Source organism: Engraulis encrasicolus, chromosome 4, assembly GCF_034702125.1.
Source record: "Engraulis encrasicolus isolate BLACKSEA-1 chromosome 4, IST_EnEncr_1.0, whole genome shotgun sequence".
NCBI classification, from domain to species: Eukaryota; Metazoa; Chordata; class Actinopteri; order Clupeiformes; family Engraulidae; genus Engraulis; species Engraulis encrasicolus.
In genome coordinates this window covers 1,690,001-1,711,626 of record NC_085860.1, presented here as the reverse complement: position 1 = coordinate 1,711,626, position 21,626 = coordinate 1,690,001, and the positions used below count along the sequence as shown (strand labels likewise).

At 44.3% G+C, this 21,626-nt stretch overlaps 1 protein-coding gene across 2 annotated transcripts in view; it reads left to right on the top strand.

The window, feature by feature from the left end:
• The first annotated feature begins 5,119 nt into the window (after positions 1–5,119).
• The window catches only part of myo5c (myosin VC), a 51,103-nt gene continuing 34,596 nt past the window's right edge, over positions 5,120–21,626 (top strand). Inside the window, exons 1-10 of one of the 2 annotated variants that reach the window (XM_063196471.1) lie at positions 5,120–5,281; positions 5,659–5,769; positions 11,089–11,260; positions 11,913–12,057; positions 13,083–13,239; positions 13,698–13,841; positions 16,812–16,893; positions 17,813–17,920; positions 20,785–20,888; positions 21,287–21,552. In XM_063196471.1, coding sequence (XP_063052541.1) covers positions 5,255–5,281; positions 5,659–5,769; positions 11,089–11,260; positions 11,913–12,057; positions 13,083–13,239; positions 13,698–13,841; positions 16,812–16,893; positions 17,813–17,920; positions 20,785–20,888; positions 21,287–21,552 — 1,316 coding nt within the window. In that variant the 5' untranslated portion in view covers positions 5,120–5,254. Of the gene's footprint in view, positions 5,282–5,658; positions 5,770–11,088; positions 11,261–11,912; positions 12,058–13,082; positions 13,240–13,697; positions 13,842–16,811; positions 16,894–17,812; positions 17,921–20,784; positions 20,889–21,286; positions 21,553–21,626 lie in introns of those variants that run through there. The other variant, XM_063196472.1, reaches the window with a different exon arrangement.

Here is a 21,626-nt window from a genome sequence, read left to right as displayed (position 1 = left end):
CAGTGGTCTCTATATGGACCCTATCATCCACCAGTTAAGAGCGGTGGAAAAGTTTACGTGCAATGTGATAGAAGATGGCAGTGGTATCACTATCATTCACCAGTTATGTGTAAGAGGTGTGCAAGTGGACATGCCATGTGACTGAAGTGAAGTGAAAGCCCAACTGGGAAACTCCAACTCCCATTGTCATTGTTACACAGCACTCCACAGCACACAAGTGTACACTGCACACAACGAAATTGCATTTATTCCTCACCCGTGCAAGGGGGCAGGCCCCAATGGCGCCCCAAGGGAGCAGTGCAGCCGGACGGTACCATGCTCAGGGTACCTCAGTCATGGATGAAGATGGGGGAGGGCACTGGTTAATGGTGAAGTAGTGGTGAAGAAGATGGTTGTGGTCTCTACTTTGGACTCCTATCATCTTCTTCTGCATCTGTGCCACACTACTCCGTCCCTAGCCTGGGAACTCCCATACTGCCTTTAGTTCTACACAATCGTTTCGATCTGAAAGACACAAATCTCACTTGTGATTAGGTCTGGTGTTAACCAGGCAACTCCGTCCCTTCCAAGTGTGCTATCTCCAAGCAGCTCCTCCACTCCATGGCCACCACCAGCCACAACACCCTGGAGCAAAGGCCTGTGGGTCAGCTAACGACCACAAGGGGGCACCAGGCAATCACCCCATGCAGATGAGGAGGCATTGCAATCTCAGTTGAATGTGTGGCTTAAAATAATGACAGATTGTCAACAGAGTTAAGTTCTGTGTGTGTGCGTGTGTGTGTGTGTGTGTGTGTGTGTGTGTGTGTGTGTGTGTGTGTGTGTGTGTGTGTGTGTGTGCGTGTGTGTGTGTGTGTGCTTGCTTTTGCGCTCGTGCGTGTCTGTTTAAAGTCCTGATGAATTGGAAAGTTATAGAGGTGTTACAGCTTTGTGTATGCACGTGTCCTGACTGTGCTTAGTAATAAGTCATTGCCTTTAGAGAAGCATAGAGCATTGTCATAGGAAAGGAATGTCTGTGTTTGTATACTGTATGATGTAGCATTCACCCATTTACACACACACACACACACATTTTACTTCTTTATTTGGATTGACAGATAGGCGTTTATCATAGCACAAGCCAAATTTGATAGGAGTTTTACACAAAGCTAAAAGGATCTGCTCACTGAGTGTCTTAAGGATACATGTGGCACCTGCGTCTCCAAATGAAAAGGCTCCTCCTAATTAGGCTGGATACTGAGCAGAATTTTGTCACACACACACACACACACACACACACACACACACACACACACAGAGGACAGGGCAAGTCCACGTAAATGTTACTAACTCGTGCCATCATTCTTACATATTGTCGTAATTCTCATCTGAAAACACCATGGAGGTACCTAAATAAGTCTTGTCTTCTGTGCACAGTATTCGTATGTACTGTAGGCCTATGTTTGCAAGTGTGTGTTTGTATATGCATTGTGTTTACACTGTGCAGTTCTTCACATTACATAGTCAAATGACATTCAACTGAAGAAAAATGAATGCCTTCCTCTCCTCAACAACACCTCTCACCCCGCTCTCCTCGTCAGTAGGAACTCAGCCAGGTTTATCACAACCATGTCCTTGGAAATTCTCCTGGCTCTGATTGAGCAAGCGACTAACTTCTTGGAATCTTTAAGAGCTCTCTCTCTCTCTCTCTCTCTCTCTCTCTCTCTCTCTCTCTCTCTCTCTCTCTCTCTCTCTCTCTCTCTCTGTCACATGCACACACACACACACACACACACACACACACACACACACACACACACACACAAAGTTCAACAATTAAAAAATAAAGGTATTTGCTATATCCTGTTGTTTTGTATTCATTGCGACAGGCAGGCCGTAGCTGTGTAGCAGAGACCTACAGTCCCAGGAAAAAGTTTGTACACCCTTTGAAGTTTCTTACATTTCTGTCAAAATTGATCATAAAACATGGTCTGATCTTCCCGGAAATCTCAAGAAGGAACAATCAGAGTCTGCTTTAATTAATTCCACCCAAACATTTACATGTTATCATATTTGTATTGGTCATAAGGCCATAACATTCACAGGAGAGCAGGGCATAAGTAAGTACACCCTTGCATTAAGTAGGTTTTAACCCTCAGTTAGTTGCAATATCATCAACCAGACTTGTCCTGTAGTTGCAGATCAGATTAACAAAACAATCTGTTTGTATCTGGTCTCCCTCTTCTTTAGAGAACTGCCTCTCGTCAGCAAGGTTTGTGGGATGTCTGGAGTGCATAGCTTTCTTGACTTCATGCCATATAATCTCAATTGTTTTTTGTCAGGACTTTGACTGGGCTATTTAAGAATGTGTATTTCATTATTATGAAGCCATTCTAAAGTCGATTTGCTTCTTAAGTATGGGTTGTTGTCACATTTCAGGACCCATACTCTTGTGTGCTTCAACTGTGTGACAGACTTCCTCACGTTTTTTTCTGTAAAATATCACAATAAACTTGAGTTCATTGTTCCACTGATAATAGCAAACTGTCAAGGGCCTGAGGCAGCAAGGTAGCCGCATATAATGATGCTCCCGCCACCATACTCAGAAGAGGAGATGTAACCAAAAATAGCTAAAAATGGGATTCATTCTGCCAATCTAAAATTAATGGGGTTTCTGTCCAAAAAAATATTGCTGCACCTTTGAGGTTTGCAAAAAAGCATTTATATGCTTCATAGAATTACTGCAAAATATTCTGTAGACCAACGTTGAAATCAAAGTTGAATTGTTCAGGGGAACACACAATGTCATGTTTGGAGGAGAACTGGAGAACCACACCTTCACCAAAACATCATCTCCACCTTTGAATATGGTGGCGGGAGCATCATTATATGCTTTACCTTGCTGCCTCAGGCCCTTTTCAGTTTGCTATCATCAGTGGAACAATTAACTGAAACGTTTATTGAGACGTTTTACAGAAAACCTGAGGTAGTCTGTCATACAGTTGAAGCACACCAGAGGATGGGTGCTGAAATGCGACAACCCATACTTTAGAAGCAAATCGACTTTAGAATGGCTTCATAATAATGAAATACACATTCTGGAATAGCCCAGTCAAAGCCCTGACAAAAAACAATTGAGATTATATGGCACGAAGTCAAGAAAGCTATGCACTCCAGACATCCCACAAACCTTGCTGACGAGAGGCAGTTTTCTAAAGAAGAGGGAGACCAGATACATCCAGATTGTTTTGTTAATCTAATCTGCAACTACAGGAAATATCTGGTTGAGGTTATTGCGACTAAGTTAGGGTTAAAACCTATTCAATGCAAGGGTGTACTTACTTATGCCTTGCTGTCCTGTGAATGTTTACATCTTATAGCCAATGAAAATTTGAAAACTTGTAAATGTTTGGCTGGTATTGAATGTGTTAAAGCAGACTCTGGTTGTTCCTTCTTGAGATTTCCGGGAAGATCAGACCATGTTCTATGACCAATTTTGACAGAAAGGTAAGAAATTTTAAAGGGTGTACAAACTTTTTCCTGGGACTGTATATTAGGTTACCGGCCTGTTTGAAAGGCATTATGTTAGGGGGAGGTTATAGGCTGTCACAACCAGGCAAATGGCCAGGGTCCCTCGCTGAGTAAGCCTCTCCTGGTAATGGCTTATCTACTTGTATTCAAGTGACAGCAATGGCAACTGGTGGTTGTGGCAGCATCTTCCAAAATTCAGTCACTGGAAACTGCAATGATACTGTTATAAAAATATATGTCTTGAGGGGGCCTACTGAAGAGAAGGACCCCCCATTTATCTTTGACTAGTGGGCCCAAATACATTAGAATGGCCCTTGGGAGTTTGTTCTAGCCTGCTCTTGCAATGGGCCCGATGCTGATTTAGCTGTAGGTGACGGTTATTGAGAGGTATTTTTTGCCGCATGCGCCCTCTTTCACAGGCCTTATTTAGGCCTATATGCTTTTCTGCCTGTGGATACTAAACTGGGCCACGCATTCCAACACTTTAATAAGAAGTTCATTAATCTCATTGGCAGTTTCGGATATAATCATGTCAAGTGGGTTCGTTCGCCAACATCAACCTGGCGCACGTCCCGGTCGGCCGCCCTTTCCCACCGCTGCGCACCGCACAGAGAGCTTCAGGCGGGATTTGGAAACAAGCGGGTCGCCCCTGGTTACGCAATCACTGTGGACTGAACTACTGCTTATTGCAGAGATCCAGGCAGGGAAGCCGACATGTGGGGGACAAAGGGATAGGTTGTCCCGGGCCCAGGGAGAAAGGGGGCCCAAAAGTAGGTTTTCATCGCATTGTGTGTATTAGATGGGGTGCACTTTCAGATGACTTTGTCCCGGCTCAGCAAAAGCTATCAGTGGTCCTGCTCTAGGTATGGTCAAATTAACTGACCAAGTCTTGATAAGTTTACAGGCAACACACAAAATGAGCATTGTGTAGGCCTACATTAATCATACACAGAATGCTGGCTGGAATGTATTTGCTTAAACCACAGAAGAAAAGCAATGGAAGTGTTCAGACTGGGGGCAGTGACTTTTTCCTTAAGTGAGAGACCCAAAGGGACGCGAGGGAGTTTGCAACTCATGCCACCATAACTCACAACTATATAGATAGGCTAGGCCTACTTACTCAAAAGTAGGCTACTTCACAAATAAAATAAATGATAACATGTAAGCCTACTCACCTTATTTGTGTTTTATTTGCTCAAGTTTTATAGAGCAAGCAATAGGCCTAGGCTAGGATTTGTTTTATCCGCACCCCTGCCCTATCCACAGCCAGACCGAGGGCGCGTAATAGGCCTCGCACCAAAATAATGCACTCGCATTAATAAGCAGACGGGCAAACACATTTATGCAATATGAACATATAGATATTAGCGTTAGCATAGACCTAGGCCTATATGGAACCTTCTTGCCCCTTAATCCATGGCTATATCGGATTTAGGGGTTTTAACGGCGTTTGCCAAATTCTACTTCAACCTTCGCTGTGTCAGATCCTGTTGCCCTTGTTTCCAAAATCCGTGTTCAAATAGGCACACCCACCGACCGTGGCGAGCACCTGTCACAAGACACATGGGCGGTCACACGAAAGCCAAAGTCCAAGTGGCAGGTGTAACCAAGGAAAAGTTTGGTACAGGCGCGCACCTCTGGATAGGAAATTTGATGCTGTCGAACAAAAGCAAAAGTCAAGTCTAGGAACTTGGAGTAAACAGGCCGTCAAGAGGGTGAGACAAAAGAGGAAAGCTATGCGGTTGCCATGGCTCTGTCGGAGCTGTATACCAAGGTAGGAGAGGAAGTGAAAGTGGAGCCTTGAAGGACTCTTCGGTATTAATAAGAAGCCTAACAAGCACAATTACATGCATAACTATTGTTGCCATGACTGATACTCATATTTCTGGCAAACGTATTGCATGATGCCTTATTAATAGTGTGCATTGCATGTTACTCAGTCGCAAATATAAAACAATACTGTATCAGGCATGGCAGCTACTGTAACATATGCCCAAAGTCGGCGCCGCGGCACTCTGATTTTAATGACAGTCTTTTTTCCACTTTCACGTGGTTTTTACAACATCTCCATCGTATTTAAGTGTGGTAATACACGTAAATAAGGGCAAGCGAAATGTTCGTGATACAGTTTCCCCAAACATTCCTTCACAGTATAACCGCGTCTGGATACCAGACCCAGATGAAGTGTGGCAGTCAGCTGAGATCCTGAAGGAGTACAAACCAGGAGACGACGTTTTAGAGCTACTCCTCGAAAATGGCACGGTTAGTAAACCATTACTTCCGTGTTTGAACAATGATATAGGTTTTGTTTGACTGCACTATTTTCTGACGCTGTCGGCGAGCTGTTCAGTGTGAAGTCTCCATGACGCGTGAAGCAGAATGGAGTTGGTGGGCTTCACTTGGACCAGTTCACAGATTGTGGCACTCTGGTCGTATTCAGCCAAAATGTGTTATGTTAATGTGCATATATGTGGCACTTTCCTTACTAGGAATTTGTCCTAGTCTGGCCTTCATTCATTGCTGAATTGTGCCTGGTAGCTGGTACCTAAGCCTGCGTTCCCAAGCGTTTCTTCATAGTTTATTCGTCCTTCTTGGCTGTATGAAGGACTGTGCCTATGCCAGACATTGCTGGCTGCCAGGGGTTCATGGGTGATTATTTGTGGACTCTGGTGTGAGATTACTGTGCCTGTGGCCCTTCTGCTGTGGGGAAAAGGCTTTTGGGCACCTGTAAGCATCCAGTGTAGGGTTGAAAGATAATGTTAAGTTACCCCAGATCACCTACTGGGTAAATAAGTGGGAAGTGCATAATGTAGTTAGTAACTTCTGAGGAAAGAGAAGCCACTGGGTCCAACTCAATATCTAACATCCCGTCCCCTCCTCTTGGTTGTGACTTTGTGATGCAAGGCAAGACGTCATTGACATAAAAGTTTTATTCAATATCTCGCAAAAGCACACTTCAAAAGTCATTGTCTGAATTGCAATCGGGGTGTTGAATGGCTGAGAAGTCCCCCAAAACTTGTTGTTGTCCAGGCTGACGGTGGGGAGACTTTATTGTTGTCCCCATGGAGGCGGGACATCAGGAAAGCACAAGGCCACATGCAAAAGGAAAGGATATGAGGTTGGATAATGAGCTTGACCCACTGTCACTTAGGCTGGAATAGGTGATGACGACAGGTCTCATGTAGTGGTAAGAAAAAGCTACCTGCTGACACCTTCACCTCCTCACCACACACACACACACACACACACACTACATTGCACTTAGCTGCTCATTTTATTAAACGCTACTTACAGTTTTTATTTGTCAGGGGTTAGGTGCCTTGCTCAAGGGCACTTCAGCCATGGATGGAGATGTAGGGACAGGTCAAGGGGGATTCGAACCTGTAACCACTAGATTGAAAGACCAACTCTCTAACCACTAGGCCACGGCTGCCCGCACGGCTGCCCGCACGCACACACAACATTGTCGGACACTCGTGGTCGAGTATGTCTGTCCTCCATCTTGGTCCTTGTGGGTCTTCAGATGGGCAAGAGACTAATCCTGGACCCAAATATAGAGGTACTTTGGGGCAATGTGGGCAGAGGCGGACTGTCCATTAGTCAAACCTAGGCAATTGCCTAGGGCCCTGACCAAATATGTCCTCCATAGGTGCCCCAACTGTCACACCAGTCGTGGTAAACACGGAAAACATAGGCCCGATCTTAATTTGTCACTTGTGTAAAGTAATCAAAGATATATGTGACAAAACACCTAATGTTATGTCCATATAATGACTTTTGAGGGCCCCATGTTTATATTTTGCCTAGGGCCCCAAAATGGCTAGATCCGGTGTCTGATTTCACGTGAAATGACCCCTAGGCTACCTGTTGCCTAGCGGTGTTCCACAACGGCACTGTTTTGTTTTGCGCAGCAACAATCTTTTGACATGAAAAATTATAATAAACTTAACATTAAATAAAGAAATGTCCCCGCCATGTGTGAATCATTTAAGTATATCCATATAATAAGCGGGTTAACTTTCGGCGAGTCGGTCGCTTCAGAGAGAACAAGACCCCTCCGCTCCGCGTCGGGGTCTAAAGATTCTCTCTGTCGTGCTGCTATTCCACGGTAGCGACCTTCTCGCCGAACGTTAACCCTTACATAATGACTTTTGAGGGCCCCATGTTTATATTTTGCCTAGGGCCCCAAAATGGCTAGATCCGCCCCTGAATGTGGGTATGGGTGGGCAGGGACAGTTATGGGTTTTGGTGGAACCTTATTGGTGGAGGTAATCTCTTTCTTCTGTTTGCGCTTCTGTGGACATCACTGTGGAGATCATTGTTGTATTGTACGTACAGCCCCCTCTCTAACCACTTTTCTACAGGCAGGTCCTGTAGTCTCCCAGGTGTTGAAGGGTATATGGCACTTCCTGATGTTGTCCTTGATGTTGTCTTACTACTACCCTTTCTTTTGACCTCCTGAGGCACTTTTCCTTGGAGAAGCTGTGAGTACAGGACTTGTTTGGGTAGTCAAGAGTGTTGCATTCGGATAACATGGCCACTCCATCTGAGTTGGTATTGTGCAATGATGGCTCATGACTGTGATGGCAGGGATGCCAGCCTTCTCCAGGACACTGGTATTTGTTCGGTGATCCTCTCAGGTTATCCTAAGGATTCTCCATAGATGTCTTTGATGGAAGGCTTCCAGTGATTTTCAGGTGTCTACTATATGTGGTTCAGGCTTTTGACCCATACAGGAGAGTGGGGAGCAGTATCGCTTCGTAGACTAGGATTTTAGTCTTTGACTAGAGATCACACATACACACACATACACACACACAGCAAAGTGGAAGGGAGAGTTGCTTGAACCCGAACTTTCTGGGATACCAAACTAGCTCTGACTGATACACCAAAAGATCCAGGCCCACTAGGATTTTACTGTAATTAGAGCACACCCACAACCCTAGTGGGGATTGCATACCATCACACACACACACACACACACACACACACACACACACACACACACACACACACACACACACACACACACACACACACACACACACACACACACACACACACACACACACACACACACATTTTAGTGACAGGCATATAAACTTTTCCCCTGTACAACTGCTGTACAGTTTTGTTGAGTGGTTTGCACTTGGTCTCTAAGGTTGATAGTTTCTGGTCAAGGAGGTGAAAGTGTGTCTTAGAATAGAAGAATTGTATGTTGTTTGTCTGAAGTAAACAGCGTACATCCCTTCAGGATGTGTGACTAATGTACCGTGCAGGTAATATCTGTGTTCAGCATGTTTGTTTTTCTCTGTGTGAATCATCTCTTGATACCTATGAGCAGGGGGTGGATTTGTGGATTTGTCAAGGATTCAGCAACCAGAGGGGGTTGGTTTTGGATGATATTAAAGATTTCAGTGGAGCTGCATCGAATGCAATGATGTCCTTGTCTCCTCCACAGATTGAAGTCATTTAGTAAAGGCGGGGATAGGCCTGTCACGATAACAAATTTTTCTGGACGATAAATTGGCCAAGAAATTACTGCGATAAACGATATTGTGTTCTCGGTCATTTTCAAAAAATATAATGAAAAGGGGATAAAAATGCTAATACCCGCTTTTTAATTTTGAAAACTTTGCAGCAGGGGGTGCTAGATTGATAGGTAGATAGAGAGATAGACAAGGCAAACAGACTGAAAATTAAAAGTACACCTACGTTTAAGCATCATTGCACTGAGTGAAATGTGCCCATCAATATTGAGTCTAAGAAAGAGTGACGAGGAAAACAAAGAAGCATGCAATAACTTGACAAAAAAGTTATCATGCTTGTAAAAACTTATTGTACGATATATTGACTTATTGAATATTGTGACAGCCCTAGGTGGGGATAATCATTTCAATAAATGCATGCTATTCGTTCTCTACTTTTAACATACTGTATGTGTGCTTGAACCTGTATCTATCTTGTTGCCCTGGGTTTTGCGTATTTGTATTGTCTGGTATGGTGTTGCAGATATCCTGCTAATTCGCTGAGCTCTGCTTGTTTTGCTATATGCTTTTGGTAATATGGTCACACATATTTTTTTCTGCAAAGTTATTTCCTGCATTGTGGATATGCTGTCTTTGTGAGTTGTCTGTTTTTTCTACGTGTTTTGCGTCTTTGCTGCTTTATTGGCTAGGGGTCACTTGGAAAAAAGGCATTTGCCTCAATGTGACTAACCCAGTAAAATAAAGGAGAAATAAAATCTACAGATCTTTATGTTATGCACCTATCAATGAGAATATGCTATTGAGTTCCACCATTCATTTTGTTGTACTATAACGCCTCTATCTTTCATAGTTTAAGTAAATTTTTTGATAGTTAGACTTCAGTTGATTTAATTATTATTCCTGTCTTTTGATCAGACAATGATGTGAAAAATAAGATTTATTTTGGCTAGACAATTGATGAGGTGATGGGATGTTGTCAGTACTCTGTATCATAGGACGAGCCATTCATATCTGTCTGGAGGTTCATGTTGCCAATGCTAATGCTGGTGAATAACTAGGCAAAAAGGAAAATGAATGAGCAGGTCAACAGTAGGTTGGTGAGGTCCTTCATTATGTCAAACGTTTTTCTGATGGATTGATGCTTCCTGTTTTTCTTTGCTACCTTTTCCTCTTCTTGTCGGTCTTTAATTTGTTTTTCAAAGTAGATGGTGTCAAGCATGTGTGGTGGTAAACAAGTGAGTTTTACAAAAAAAAGTGTATCATCTCGATAGTCAAGCATGGTAGTGAGACTGACATGGTTTGGGGATGAATGGAAATGAATTACACCTAAAAGAAACATGCATGTCAACATGAACTGTGACTACTGAAGCAAATCATGATACTCTCCATAGGATTTCATTCAAATTCCACACCAATGTTTTTCAGCCAGGCGCAGACTCAAAATGTAAAAGTTCAATGTAAAGAAAGGTTGAAACGCACACCGATGACCTCTCTTTTAATCCCTTTTCATTTCGAGATGGTACGGGCCAACATGGCCCCTTCTCTACTGGATTTTAATCTGGAGTGTACTCACTTTTGTTGGTACATGTCCAAACATTAATGGCTGTATTTAGATTTTTTTGTGAGTGATCACCACATTTAAGCGGTTATATATGTTGTTAACAGGTCACTAATCATTGTGTCATAGTGAAATTTCTTTAATGTTGTCCTATAAAAAGATATACTTACAAATCTGCAAAATGCGAGAGGTGTACTCACTTATGAGACATACATAATCTGTTGATAATCTATCAACAGGAAGCCCTTTTTTTTAAAAGTGGGGGGTGGAGGGGTTTAAATGTAAATTGCCCCGCCCTAGTTTCATTGAATCACTGAGCCCTTCTCAAAACCTAGTGCAGTGCACTTCCAAGTGCATCAGACTTATTAGTCACGCCCAGTGATTGGATACTCTTTATTAGGCACACCCAGTGATTGGATATTCCGTAGAGTTCACCAAAAAGTATCCAATCACTGGGCGTGACTAATTAGGCTGATACACTTGGAAGGGCACTGCAGTAGGTTTTGAGAAGGGCCCACTATGTGTCTTCTGTAGGAGAGACGGTACCCAGTGGATCCGGGGAGCCCTGAGCTCCCTCACCTGCGTAATCCCGACATCCTGGTGGGAGAGAATGACCTGACAGCCCTCAGCTACCTCCACGAGCCGGCCGTGCTCCACAACCTCCGTGTACGCTTCGTGGAGTCCAGGATCATCTACACCTACTGTGGTACACACACACATACACACACACTCACACAGTTGAGAATTGAGATCTTTGTTGTTTTGTTTCTAAAGGAAGTCTTGTAATTGTGGAGAAGTCATGTCAGGTGTGCATTCAATTCAATTCAATTCAATTCAATTCAATTCAATTCAATTCAATTCAATTCAATTCAATTCAATTCAATTCAGTTCTTTACTCCAGACTCAGGGGGGATCCATATCACAATAAAAAAACAGCACAACAGAGTGAAAACAGTCAGACAGGCCTTAGACAGAAAAATCAAGTAAAATAGACAAATGCAAAGACAAGGGGAAAAGAAAAAAACAGATATTGCATAGATCTCATCATTATCATTGTCCCACATACAGACATGTTCACCAGGGATTCCACAAGCTAGAGAACTCGCAGAGCTACGTCTAGGCCAAACCAAAACGGAAATTAAACTATTTTGTGACACAGGTGCCCTGCACATGCCTGTAAATCTATACATCAAAGGATGTAGTGAGTTAGTGAATGACTTTAATTCCCAACGGGAAATTGAATGCCAATTTGAGATCCACACAACACATAGCAGCAAGACAAGATAAGCACACCATGAATAAAAAACAAAGAAATAAGAAGTAAGAAAGAAAGTAGCACTTGTTTATCATTGGTTCAGGAATCATCCTGGTGGCCGTGAACCCCTATAAGCAGCTGCCCATATATGGAGATGGTGTCATCCACGCCTACTCTGGCCAGAACATGGGCGACCTGGACCCTCACATCTTCGCAGTTGCAGAGGAGGCCTACAAGCAGATGGCAAGGTGTGTGACACACACACACACACACACACACACACACACACACACACACACACACACACACACACACACACACACACACACACACACACACACACAGTCTAGATTTAGTTACATGTGCTTTCAGCTGTGTGTTTACTGAATGGTTACATGCATGTCAATACTGTGGTCATGACAAACATCACCTGTTTACTATGTCGACTAGGAATCACATCACAGTGTGTAATTTAATCTTAATACCCATGTCAATCATGCACTCTATCATAGAGTCCATTAAGGGGCCTTAACTCTTGGAACTACAGGAACCGTCCTCATTATAATAAAGACGTTGTTAAAAAAATTTTTAAAACTCGAGGCAGTGATTAGGACTGATCTGACCGTGCGAACACACTGCCGGCGTTGAACATGTGGAGAGATGCGGACGCAATTGACTTTGTATGGGAGAGGAGGCGGCAGAAGCATGAAAAGCAGCAAACGCGTTTCTAGAGGCGAGGGCTTCAAAAGCATCAAAAGCCGAGGGCATCAAAAGCCGAGGGCATCAAAAGTTGAACTTCATCTTAAAATATGTAATGAGCTCGGCGGCAGCAGGCGGCAGCCAATGGAATGTTCACATTTTTCTAAACACGAGCTTCGGTTGGTCGAGATTCCTGGCCGAACGCTTCAGGTTGAATCGTTTGCCGCGGTCAACGCCCCTGACCTGTGCTTTCCAGGCAGGAGTCAGCAGCATTGTGGCTCTTTCAACGCCGGCGGTGTGACCGCGGCATTAAGACAACCCAATTCAGTAATTATTACAAAATTCTGGGTTCAAAATAATTGAGATTATTTTCGGATGCATGGGATCACCTCCTTTCTACCAGATTCCATAGTGCAGGGCCGCTGACAGCTTTTGCAGGGCCCAGGACAAAGTCATTCAAAAAAGGCCCCTCTTCTCAATACATACAATGCAATGAAGGCCCAATTCTGGGCCCCCTCTCTCCCAGGGCCAGGGACAGCTGACCTGTTTTCACCCCTGGGTCCTTGTTCTGCAGGTACAGCAGGAACCAGTCCATCATCGTGAGTGGGGAGTCTGGTGCTGGCAAGACGGTGTCGGCTCGTTATGCCATGCGCTACTTTGCTGTGGTCAGCAAGTCCAGCAGCAAGACCAGAGTGGAAGACAAGGTTCTGGCGTCCAACCCCATCACTGAGGTATGGAGACTACAATGGGTTGACTATCTTTTTTTTAAAGATATTTTTCGGACTTTTGTGCCTTTAATGTAGAAAGAACTGTGAAGAGAGACAGGAAGCAAGTGGAAGAGATTGATGGGGTTAGATTGGGAAATTACCCAGTCTGGACTCAAACCTGAGCTCCCATGGGCATGGGTCATTCATGTTTTTAGTAGCAGTCACAACTAATACTACTATTGTGTGGATTTAATCATTATTGTTATTGCTAGATTATTAAAAATAACAGAATGGTGACATTAGCTGTGGTTGCGCCTCCCTGATGTCTGCTTCTAAAAACATAAATTACGCTATAGCAGATTTTCTGTATTTGTGCTGTTGTGAGACAGTAAAATGATTAATTAATTTAAAAAATGATTGGTGTGAGTACAGTAAGCAGTGATCATGTGCAAGTGCTGCTCTTGCTTATGTTGCTTCTGCAGGCGATCGGCAATGCCAAGACCACCAGGAACGACAACAGCAGCCGCTTTGGGAAGTACACGGAGATCAGCTTTGACAAGCGCTTCCAGATCATCGGGGCCAACATGCGGACCTACCTGCTGGAGAAGTCACGGGTGGTGTTCCAGGTGAGCACCACCACATGATCGGCGCTGGACTGCGAACAAAAAAAAGACTGGAGCATTTTAGCACTGCTGCCCTCTCTAAATGGGCCAGTCTGTGTGAAAATACTGTAAATAAATGAGAAAACAGCAGGGCTGTCGGACCACCAAGAAATGCCCTGTATGCCAGATAACCTGTCCAGCCCTGTACATGGTGAACACGCGGCTCGGCTTGAGCAAGAAGCACCTACTGTACATGCACTTCTGTTGAAATAAGAAGTGACCCAACAGTGGCCTGCCATAAAATGCTTACATTCATAATTTCCCCCCGTAGAGTACATTAGCCTTAGTCTCACTGCAGGGCCAGCCCCGGGCTGGCCCGGACAAAAGGGGGCTGACGGTGATCTCATCAAAAGGGGGCTAGGTGCTAAAGATGGCCGCCGGGCCAGGTTGTGGGGTTCGTCGAATTCGATGGGCCAGCAAGCACCGCCGAGGCTCGGAGGCGGGGTCAACCTCGGGCGATATAGCCCACGTGCGATATAGCCTACCAGACCTTCGGCGATAATAGCGCAAAAGCTAAATAAGCCGACATAAATGTCATGTGTGAGTATTTGTGAGACACTTTTTATTGGTGTCCAGTGGAAAGCATGCCAAATCACGATAATGGCACAAGAGTTGGCAGCTAAAAGCAGAAAAAAGCCGACATGACTTAGCTATGACATCCCAAGTTTAAGTGTAGTGGTGCCCATGATGCCCTGATAACAACAAAAAAGTTATGTTGGCTAAATAACTTTAAAAACACAAACAGAAGTGCCAAAGTTGCATCTTATGAAATTATGCCATAAGAAAGCCAAACACCCCAAACTAATAATTTGCCCAGAATTTAGCGATAAGTCCCCCATGCAGCCACATTATTACACAGTAAAGCACAGCTGTTATTGACTTAGGCCTATTTAAAATCATCCTCACTCTGCTGCCCTAGTGTCTCATGTTTTGCAGACATACTAAACCATAGGCATACATTTTGCAGACATGTGCCATAGTGCGCACACTTTGAATTCCCTGCAGGACACATACCGATGTTATGCAGATTGAACGACTTGTAGGCTACGCTACTTCCGTGGCTACTTTAATAAATAGTCGCTATTCCCCTGGCTCATCATTTTCTATAGCAGCTGATGAAGATGCTATGTCTCCGGGATTTGGTCTCTTTTCACATGGTAACTTATTCAATTACCTGCACATTCACCATGAATAGACAGGTGGCACGCCGCAACGAGGGGGTGTGTCGCTATGTCCGGGGCTCATAATTTTCTATAGCAACTGATGAAGGTGCTATGTCTCCGGGATTTGGTCTCCTTTCACATGGTAACTTATTCAATTACCTGCACATTCATGTCTCGCTATGTCCGGGGCTCATGCTTCTGTGCGCTATTGGGGGGATTAACTGGGCATGTTCGCACGTCTCCTTCTGTTCACTCTCAGTTGTCGAGCTGCTCGTATTTTCATGCGTCTTTGTCTTCTTAACATGCGCTGCGTCCCATACAGCTTCTGAATCGACAACTTTGCCATGTAATAAAACTGTTCTTGAAAGGCAAGCCATTTTCTTTGCAGTTCTTGTCGTCTTTGTCCGTAGGCTACGAGCCAAACGGCGACCTGCTCCAGCAGAGTTTGCTCAGTGTCTTCTCCTTCTTTGTCGTTGTTCTGTTGTTGTCCTTCTGTGATTTGGGGCGAAAGTGGGCTGTGCCCGACTGACGTTTCACAAACAAGGCGTGTACCTGAATGTGCCTGGGGTCGGCTATGAGTCCGATCAGGCAAAAAATGGCCCGGGGCCGGCAGCTCCGAGCCGGCCACTCTCCTGAGCCCCGGGCGGCCCCGGGCCGCTGAAGCGCGGCTAATGAGACCAAGGCTAAGAATGTCCACTGAGTATGATGAAGTGTTCCAGAAATACTATTGATTGATAGAATTTCTTACGCATCAATCAAATCAAATCAGTGTGGTTAGTTCCAGGTAGGAAAATAGTAAGTTGTTTTCTTTTGCAATGATTAAGACATGCATAGCAGCTTGCCTGTAAGCAACTGGACTCTGAAATTTCTTTGAGATTGAACAGATTTCACTCATATGAATTACACAATATGTCAAAGTGTGATGACGTGTTCATCAGCCATAACTGACTTTGTTGAGTGAAATGTCTTTTGGGTTTGAAACCAAAATGTCTTTCCATTTGAAACCAGAATGCTCTGTGCATATAACTAAGCTCAATGGTAAGCAAGGAAGGTCAGTTTGACAATTTTTTAGGGACAGTTCCTCCAGTAGCCGATGGTTACAGGTTAGCTCAAGCTTGTTGAGGAAATTCTTCTGGTCTGCTGCTCAGAAGAGTTTATGTTTGCCTGTTCCTATAGGGACCATTTGCTCATGGTCTGTTAAAAGAGTTACTTTGGCTTTTGAAACTGAAAGTTTCCTCTGGTTTGCAGATATGTAGAGTTTGCTCTGGTTTGTTGATATTCAGGCCTACCCCGAGAATTTACTCTGTCCATTGCTCTAAGGAGTTGAGTCTGGTGTGTTTGTGAGTGATGTATGGGCGCATTTCATTACATAATTAGTCTGTCCTCACGACCTTATCCTCATCGTCACATTCTCATTTCCTCTGTTTTCACCCCCCACTCCCGTGGAGGAATCAAAGAAGTATGGAGAAATGGAGCATTGCATGCAGCCTTGCTTCTCTAGCATCTGGCCTCCTTCCCTCGTCCCCTCACCCCTTCATGTATTGAGGTGTTTAAAACTGGAGACCAGAGGAGGGAGGACGTTTGGGTCAGCCGTGGCCTAGTGGTACTGTACAGGGACTGTACAGGGACTGTAACCAATATCCCTGAAAAATAATAGTTGTAAGTCACTTTGAATAATTGAAAGTGTTAGCTAAGTGTAATGTAATGTAATGTAAAGTAACTGGAGAATACTGTAGATATTGAGATGCAGCCGTTTGTTTTCACCCTGTAGTCGGAGAATGAGAGGAACTACCACATCTTCTACCAGCTGTGCGCCTGTGCTGACCAACCCAGCCTCAAGCACCTCAGACTGTGTGAGTGACCACCCCCTCAAATGCTCTCACCCTCTCCTTGCAGACTTGCCACAACCACCCACCTAGCGAGGCCTAGAACACAGCCACCCAGTCATGCCTTCAACACATGCAACCACCCACTCATGCCCTCTGTTTCTTACACACATGACCACCACCCATACCTTATAGGGTTTTCACACGTGGTGCCCTTCAGCCATTTAAGTGAACTCAGACCTGTGACTCAGCATTATCTGTGCATATGTGAACACCAGACCCCTTGGAAGTGAACCGTACTGAGACCTTCATTGACGTGGTCTCAGTATGGTTCACTTATGAGTTCTGACAAGTTACACTTGTGATTAGGTGTAATCACTTAAGGAGGGCTCTAGAGGACTGGGTATGATCAAAAAGACGACTGAAGCACATTAAAAACCGGACCATAAAGATCAGACGTTTTTTTTGGTAACACACTCACAATATGAACGAAAACAGAACTGAGTACTTTTGCTGTTGGTCCACTTTTTGGTTCACTTAAAGAGGACTGATTTCAGTTCACTTAAAGAGGACTAGGTGTGAAAATGCTATTAGATACATACCACAACCAACTCCTCAGGTGACTGCACCTAATTAAAACACTCCACCCCCCCATCACAAACACACCCCGAACACAAACACCTCCCTAATATATAAACACCTCAAGACACCACCCCACCCTTGACACAAACCAAACAACTCCCTCACTACTCTACATGTTCAACACTCAGTTGTGTGTGTGTGTGTGTGTGTGTGTGTGTGTGTGTGTGTGTGTGTGTGTGTGTGTGTGTGTGTGTGTGTGTGTGTGTGTGTGTGTGTGTGTGTGTGTGTGTGTGTGTGTGTGTGTGTGTGTGTGTGTGTGTGTGTGTGTGTGTGTGTGTGTGTGTGTGTGTGTGTGTGTGCGCAGTGAGTGCAGATGAGTTCCTGTACACCTCTTTGGGTGGAGCTACGGAGATCGACGGTGTAGATGACCAAAGAGACATGGAGGAGACCTGTCGCACCTTCACACAGCTGGGTATGACACACACACACACACACACACACACACACACACACACACACACACACACACACACACACACACACACACGCACACCAAAGAGACATGGAGGAGACCTGTCGCACCTTCACACAGCTGGGTATGACACACACACACACACACACACACACACACACACACACACACACACACACACACACACACACACACACACATACCAAATAGACATGGAGGAGACCTGTCGCACCTTCACACAGCTGGGTATGACACACACACACACACACACACACACACACACACACACACACACACACACACACACACACACACACACACACACACACACACACACACACACACACACACACATACCAAATAGACATGGAGGAGACCTGTCGCACCTTCACACAGCTGGGTATGACATACACACACACACACACATGACCTTGGCTACAGATTGCTGTTGATAGCAGCCATGCTAACATGTTTTTTTCATGGCTCTTCTGATATATTTTCCATAAACACATTTTTCTATTCAGTTATTGTTTAGATATTTGTGTTTGAGATGTATGCTGCTTGGCAATGATTCAGCAATTTAAAAGAAACTGGAGATTGCTGATGGCAAACAATCATTTCATTTCTATAGCTGATATACAGTACGTACACGAAAGATGAAAACATCAAACCCTCTTCGATGTATTTTCACAGTCAACAACACATGCGTATATACATATGTCAAATGGAACACTTGATTACCAAATACAGCCTGTCGTGCCGCCTCTGCAAATGTGTATATGCCACAATTGCCAACATAAGCCGTTTATTCACTTTCTAGAGCTGAAAAATACTAAATCAAGTCAAGACAGCTTTTATTGTCACTTTCTTCATATGCACAAGATATACAAGGAAAAATGAAATTACGTTTTCTCTCTATACCATGCCAGGACAAGACATATACAAAACTGACATTTTACAGACTGACATAAAGTGCAAGACAGGACAGGTAACAGTGATGGACTGGTAACAATAAGTGGTCAATAATAAATACAGTACAAATGAACATTCAACATTCAACATGTAAACAGAGACAAGATAAATATAGAAAGTAGACAATATAAATTACAGTGATAGAAATGATAACAGTGAAAGTAACAGTATAATAACAATACAAGTGGTAGATGGGGTAGCAGCATTGTAGCAGCATGTTGTATTGTCTTCATGTTCCGGGACTGAGGTAGTGCAGGTAAGGTGCAGTCCCTGGTACAGTGTGTGTGTGTGTGTGTATATGCGTGTGCGTGCGTGCGTGCGTGCGTGCGTGCGTGCGTGCGTGCGTGCGTGCGTGCGTGCGTGCGTGCGTGCGTGAATGAGTGTGTGTGTTCTTGTGGGGTAGTGCAGGTACAGTCCAATAGTGGAATACAAAAAAAGTCAAACTCTGGTCCATTGTAGTCCAGTGGTCAAATATCAATCATTCAAACTCTGCTCAGTGTGGATTTCAGATTCAAAGTCATGTTTGTAATTAAACTATCTAAGTTTTACAATGGCATCAAGCCTACTACTGCTCCGTGTGCTTTAACTAATGTGAGGAAAGCGCAGATAGAGAAGGCACATCATTCATTTTGCCGTGACAACTTTGGCAAAGCGGTCATGGGATTGTTACGGGGGGGGGGTGAGAGTTGAACTTTATGTAGACAGGACAGTGAAGGTTGGGACATGAAATGAGTGGGAGAGAGAGACGTGAGGATCAGGAAATGATCTGGGTCGGGAATCGAACCCGGGTCGTCCGCATAGCAGTCCAATGCCCAGCCGACTAAGACACGGCTGGGCCATCTTTGGCATAGGTTTAATGTTTAGTCCAAGAGTTATTAGCTCATTCATGGCAGTCATCACTGTGGGTAATCCATTTTGAGTAAGTGACAACAAAATGTCTGGATAAATGTTGCATGTGTTCACCTCTGTTTAGTATAACCTTTTTGGTGTGAGCGCTGTATGGATGGATAGATAGATGGGTAGATAGATTTATTTATTTCTATCTATTTAATTCCTCTCTCTGAGTCTTAATGTCTGAAGTGAGGTTCTCCCCATGACCTTGTCTGCTGATCTGACACCTGACATTTCCACATGCAATTGTAGGCTGTCCTGTAGGCTGGGGGATGCTGGAGCTTGCTGGTCTAATAAAGTAAAGCAGTCAAAAACAAATGAAGACACACATAAAAACAGTAAATAAATCACTCGTATGGCATTTTTTTTCAATATGGTTTTTAAAGTCTCTAGTAACCAGAGTAATGTACTCTCAATGGTAGTAACACACATACGACTATCAATCCACCACCAATATATCAAAATGTGTACACATCCATCAATACCAATCAATGTTGCCAAGCAATCAAGAATCAACCAGTCAGTCAGTCAATCAATCAATCAATACAAAAGTCTACCAAAGTCTGATAAAACATTTTCTTTGCAAAGACATAGACATCTACACATGTAAACCCCTTTTGATGATTTTGCTTTTATTACCATCGTGCTACATATTCACATCACATCACAGAAAAAGGGTCAAAAGAAAACACAGACACTCTAATTTGGTCATAAGACTGAAAGCTTCAGCATGGCTTACATGGCTCTAAGCCGCACATGTCACATGGAGAGACATGGAGGAGACCTGTCACACCTTCTCACAGCTACAGTAGGTAGGACACACACACACACACACACACACACACCTTGACAAACATTAACATAAACAGAAACATTGGATTACAAATCTCACACACATGCACATCACACTGTTGAGTTTTAGACTTACATTGTACTTACTCTGAGTAACACTTACTGTATGTGTGCATGCGTGTGTGCGTCTATATATTTGTTATTCGTAGGCCTGAAAGAGGAGTTCTTGTCTGACGTGTTTAAAGTGCTGGCCGCCATCCTCCACCTGGGAAACATCACCATCAGCACCAATGGAGACAGATCTTCAGTTAGTGTACGTAAACGCGTGCACACACACACACACACACACACACATACAGTCAGTTATTGCTGTGTCCTCCGCTCTCTCTCTCTCTCTCTCTCTCTCACTCTCACTCTCACTCTCACTCTCTCTCTCTCTCTCTCTCTCTCTCTCTCTCTCTCTCTCTCTCTCTCTCTCTCTCTCTCTCTCTCTCTCTCTCTCTGCCCCCCATTCTCTTCATTTACTCTCTTTCTCTCTGCCCCAACAGATGAGCAGGGGCGGAGCTCTGGGTGGGAGGGCAAGTGGGGCTTTTACCCTTGGGCCCAGGGCCCTCCCGTATTGATATTAATCTTGACCTTGGCAGGCCCTTTGGGGGGCCCAATCTGTTTTTTTGACCTGAGTCCCTGTGTGCAATTGTTCTGTCGATGCAGGCGAGTGACGAGCACTTGGGTGTGTTCTGCGAGCTGATGTGTGTGTCGGCGGAGAACGTGTGTCGCTGGCTGTGCCACCGGCGCCTGGTGCTGGCGGCCGAGACAGTGGTGAGCCCGGTGGCACAGGAGCGGGCAGTGAATGCCAGGGACGCCCTGGCCAAGCACATCTACGCCCACCTCTTCGACGGCATCATACAACGCATCAATGCTGCCCTCAGGGTACCGGGCAAACAACACTCATTTATAGGAGTCCTGGATATCTATGGGTTAGTGTGTGTGTGTGTGTGTGTGTATGTGTATGTGTGTATGTGTGTATGTGTGTGTGTGTGTGTGTGTGTGA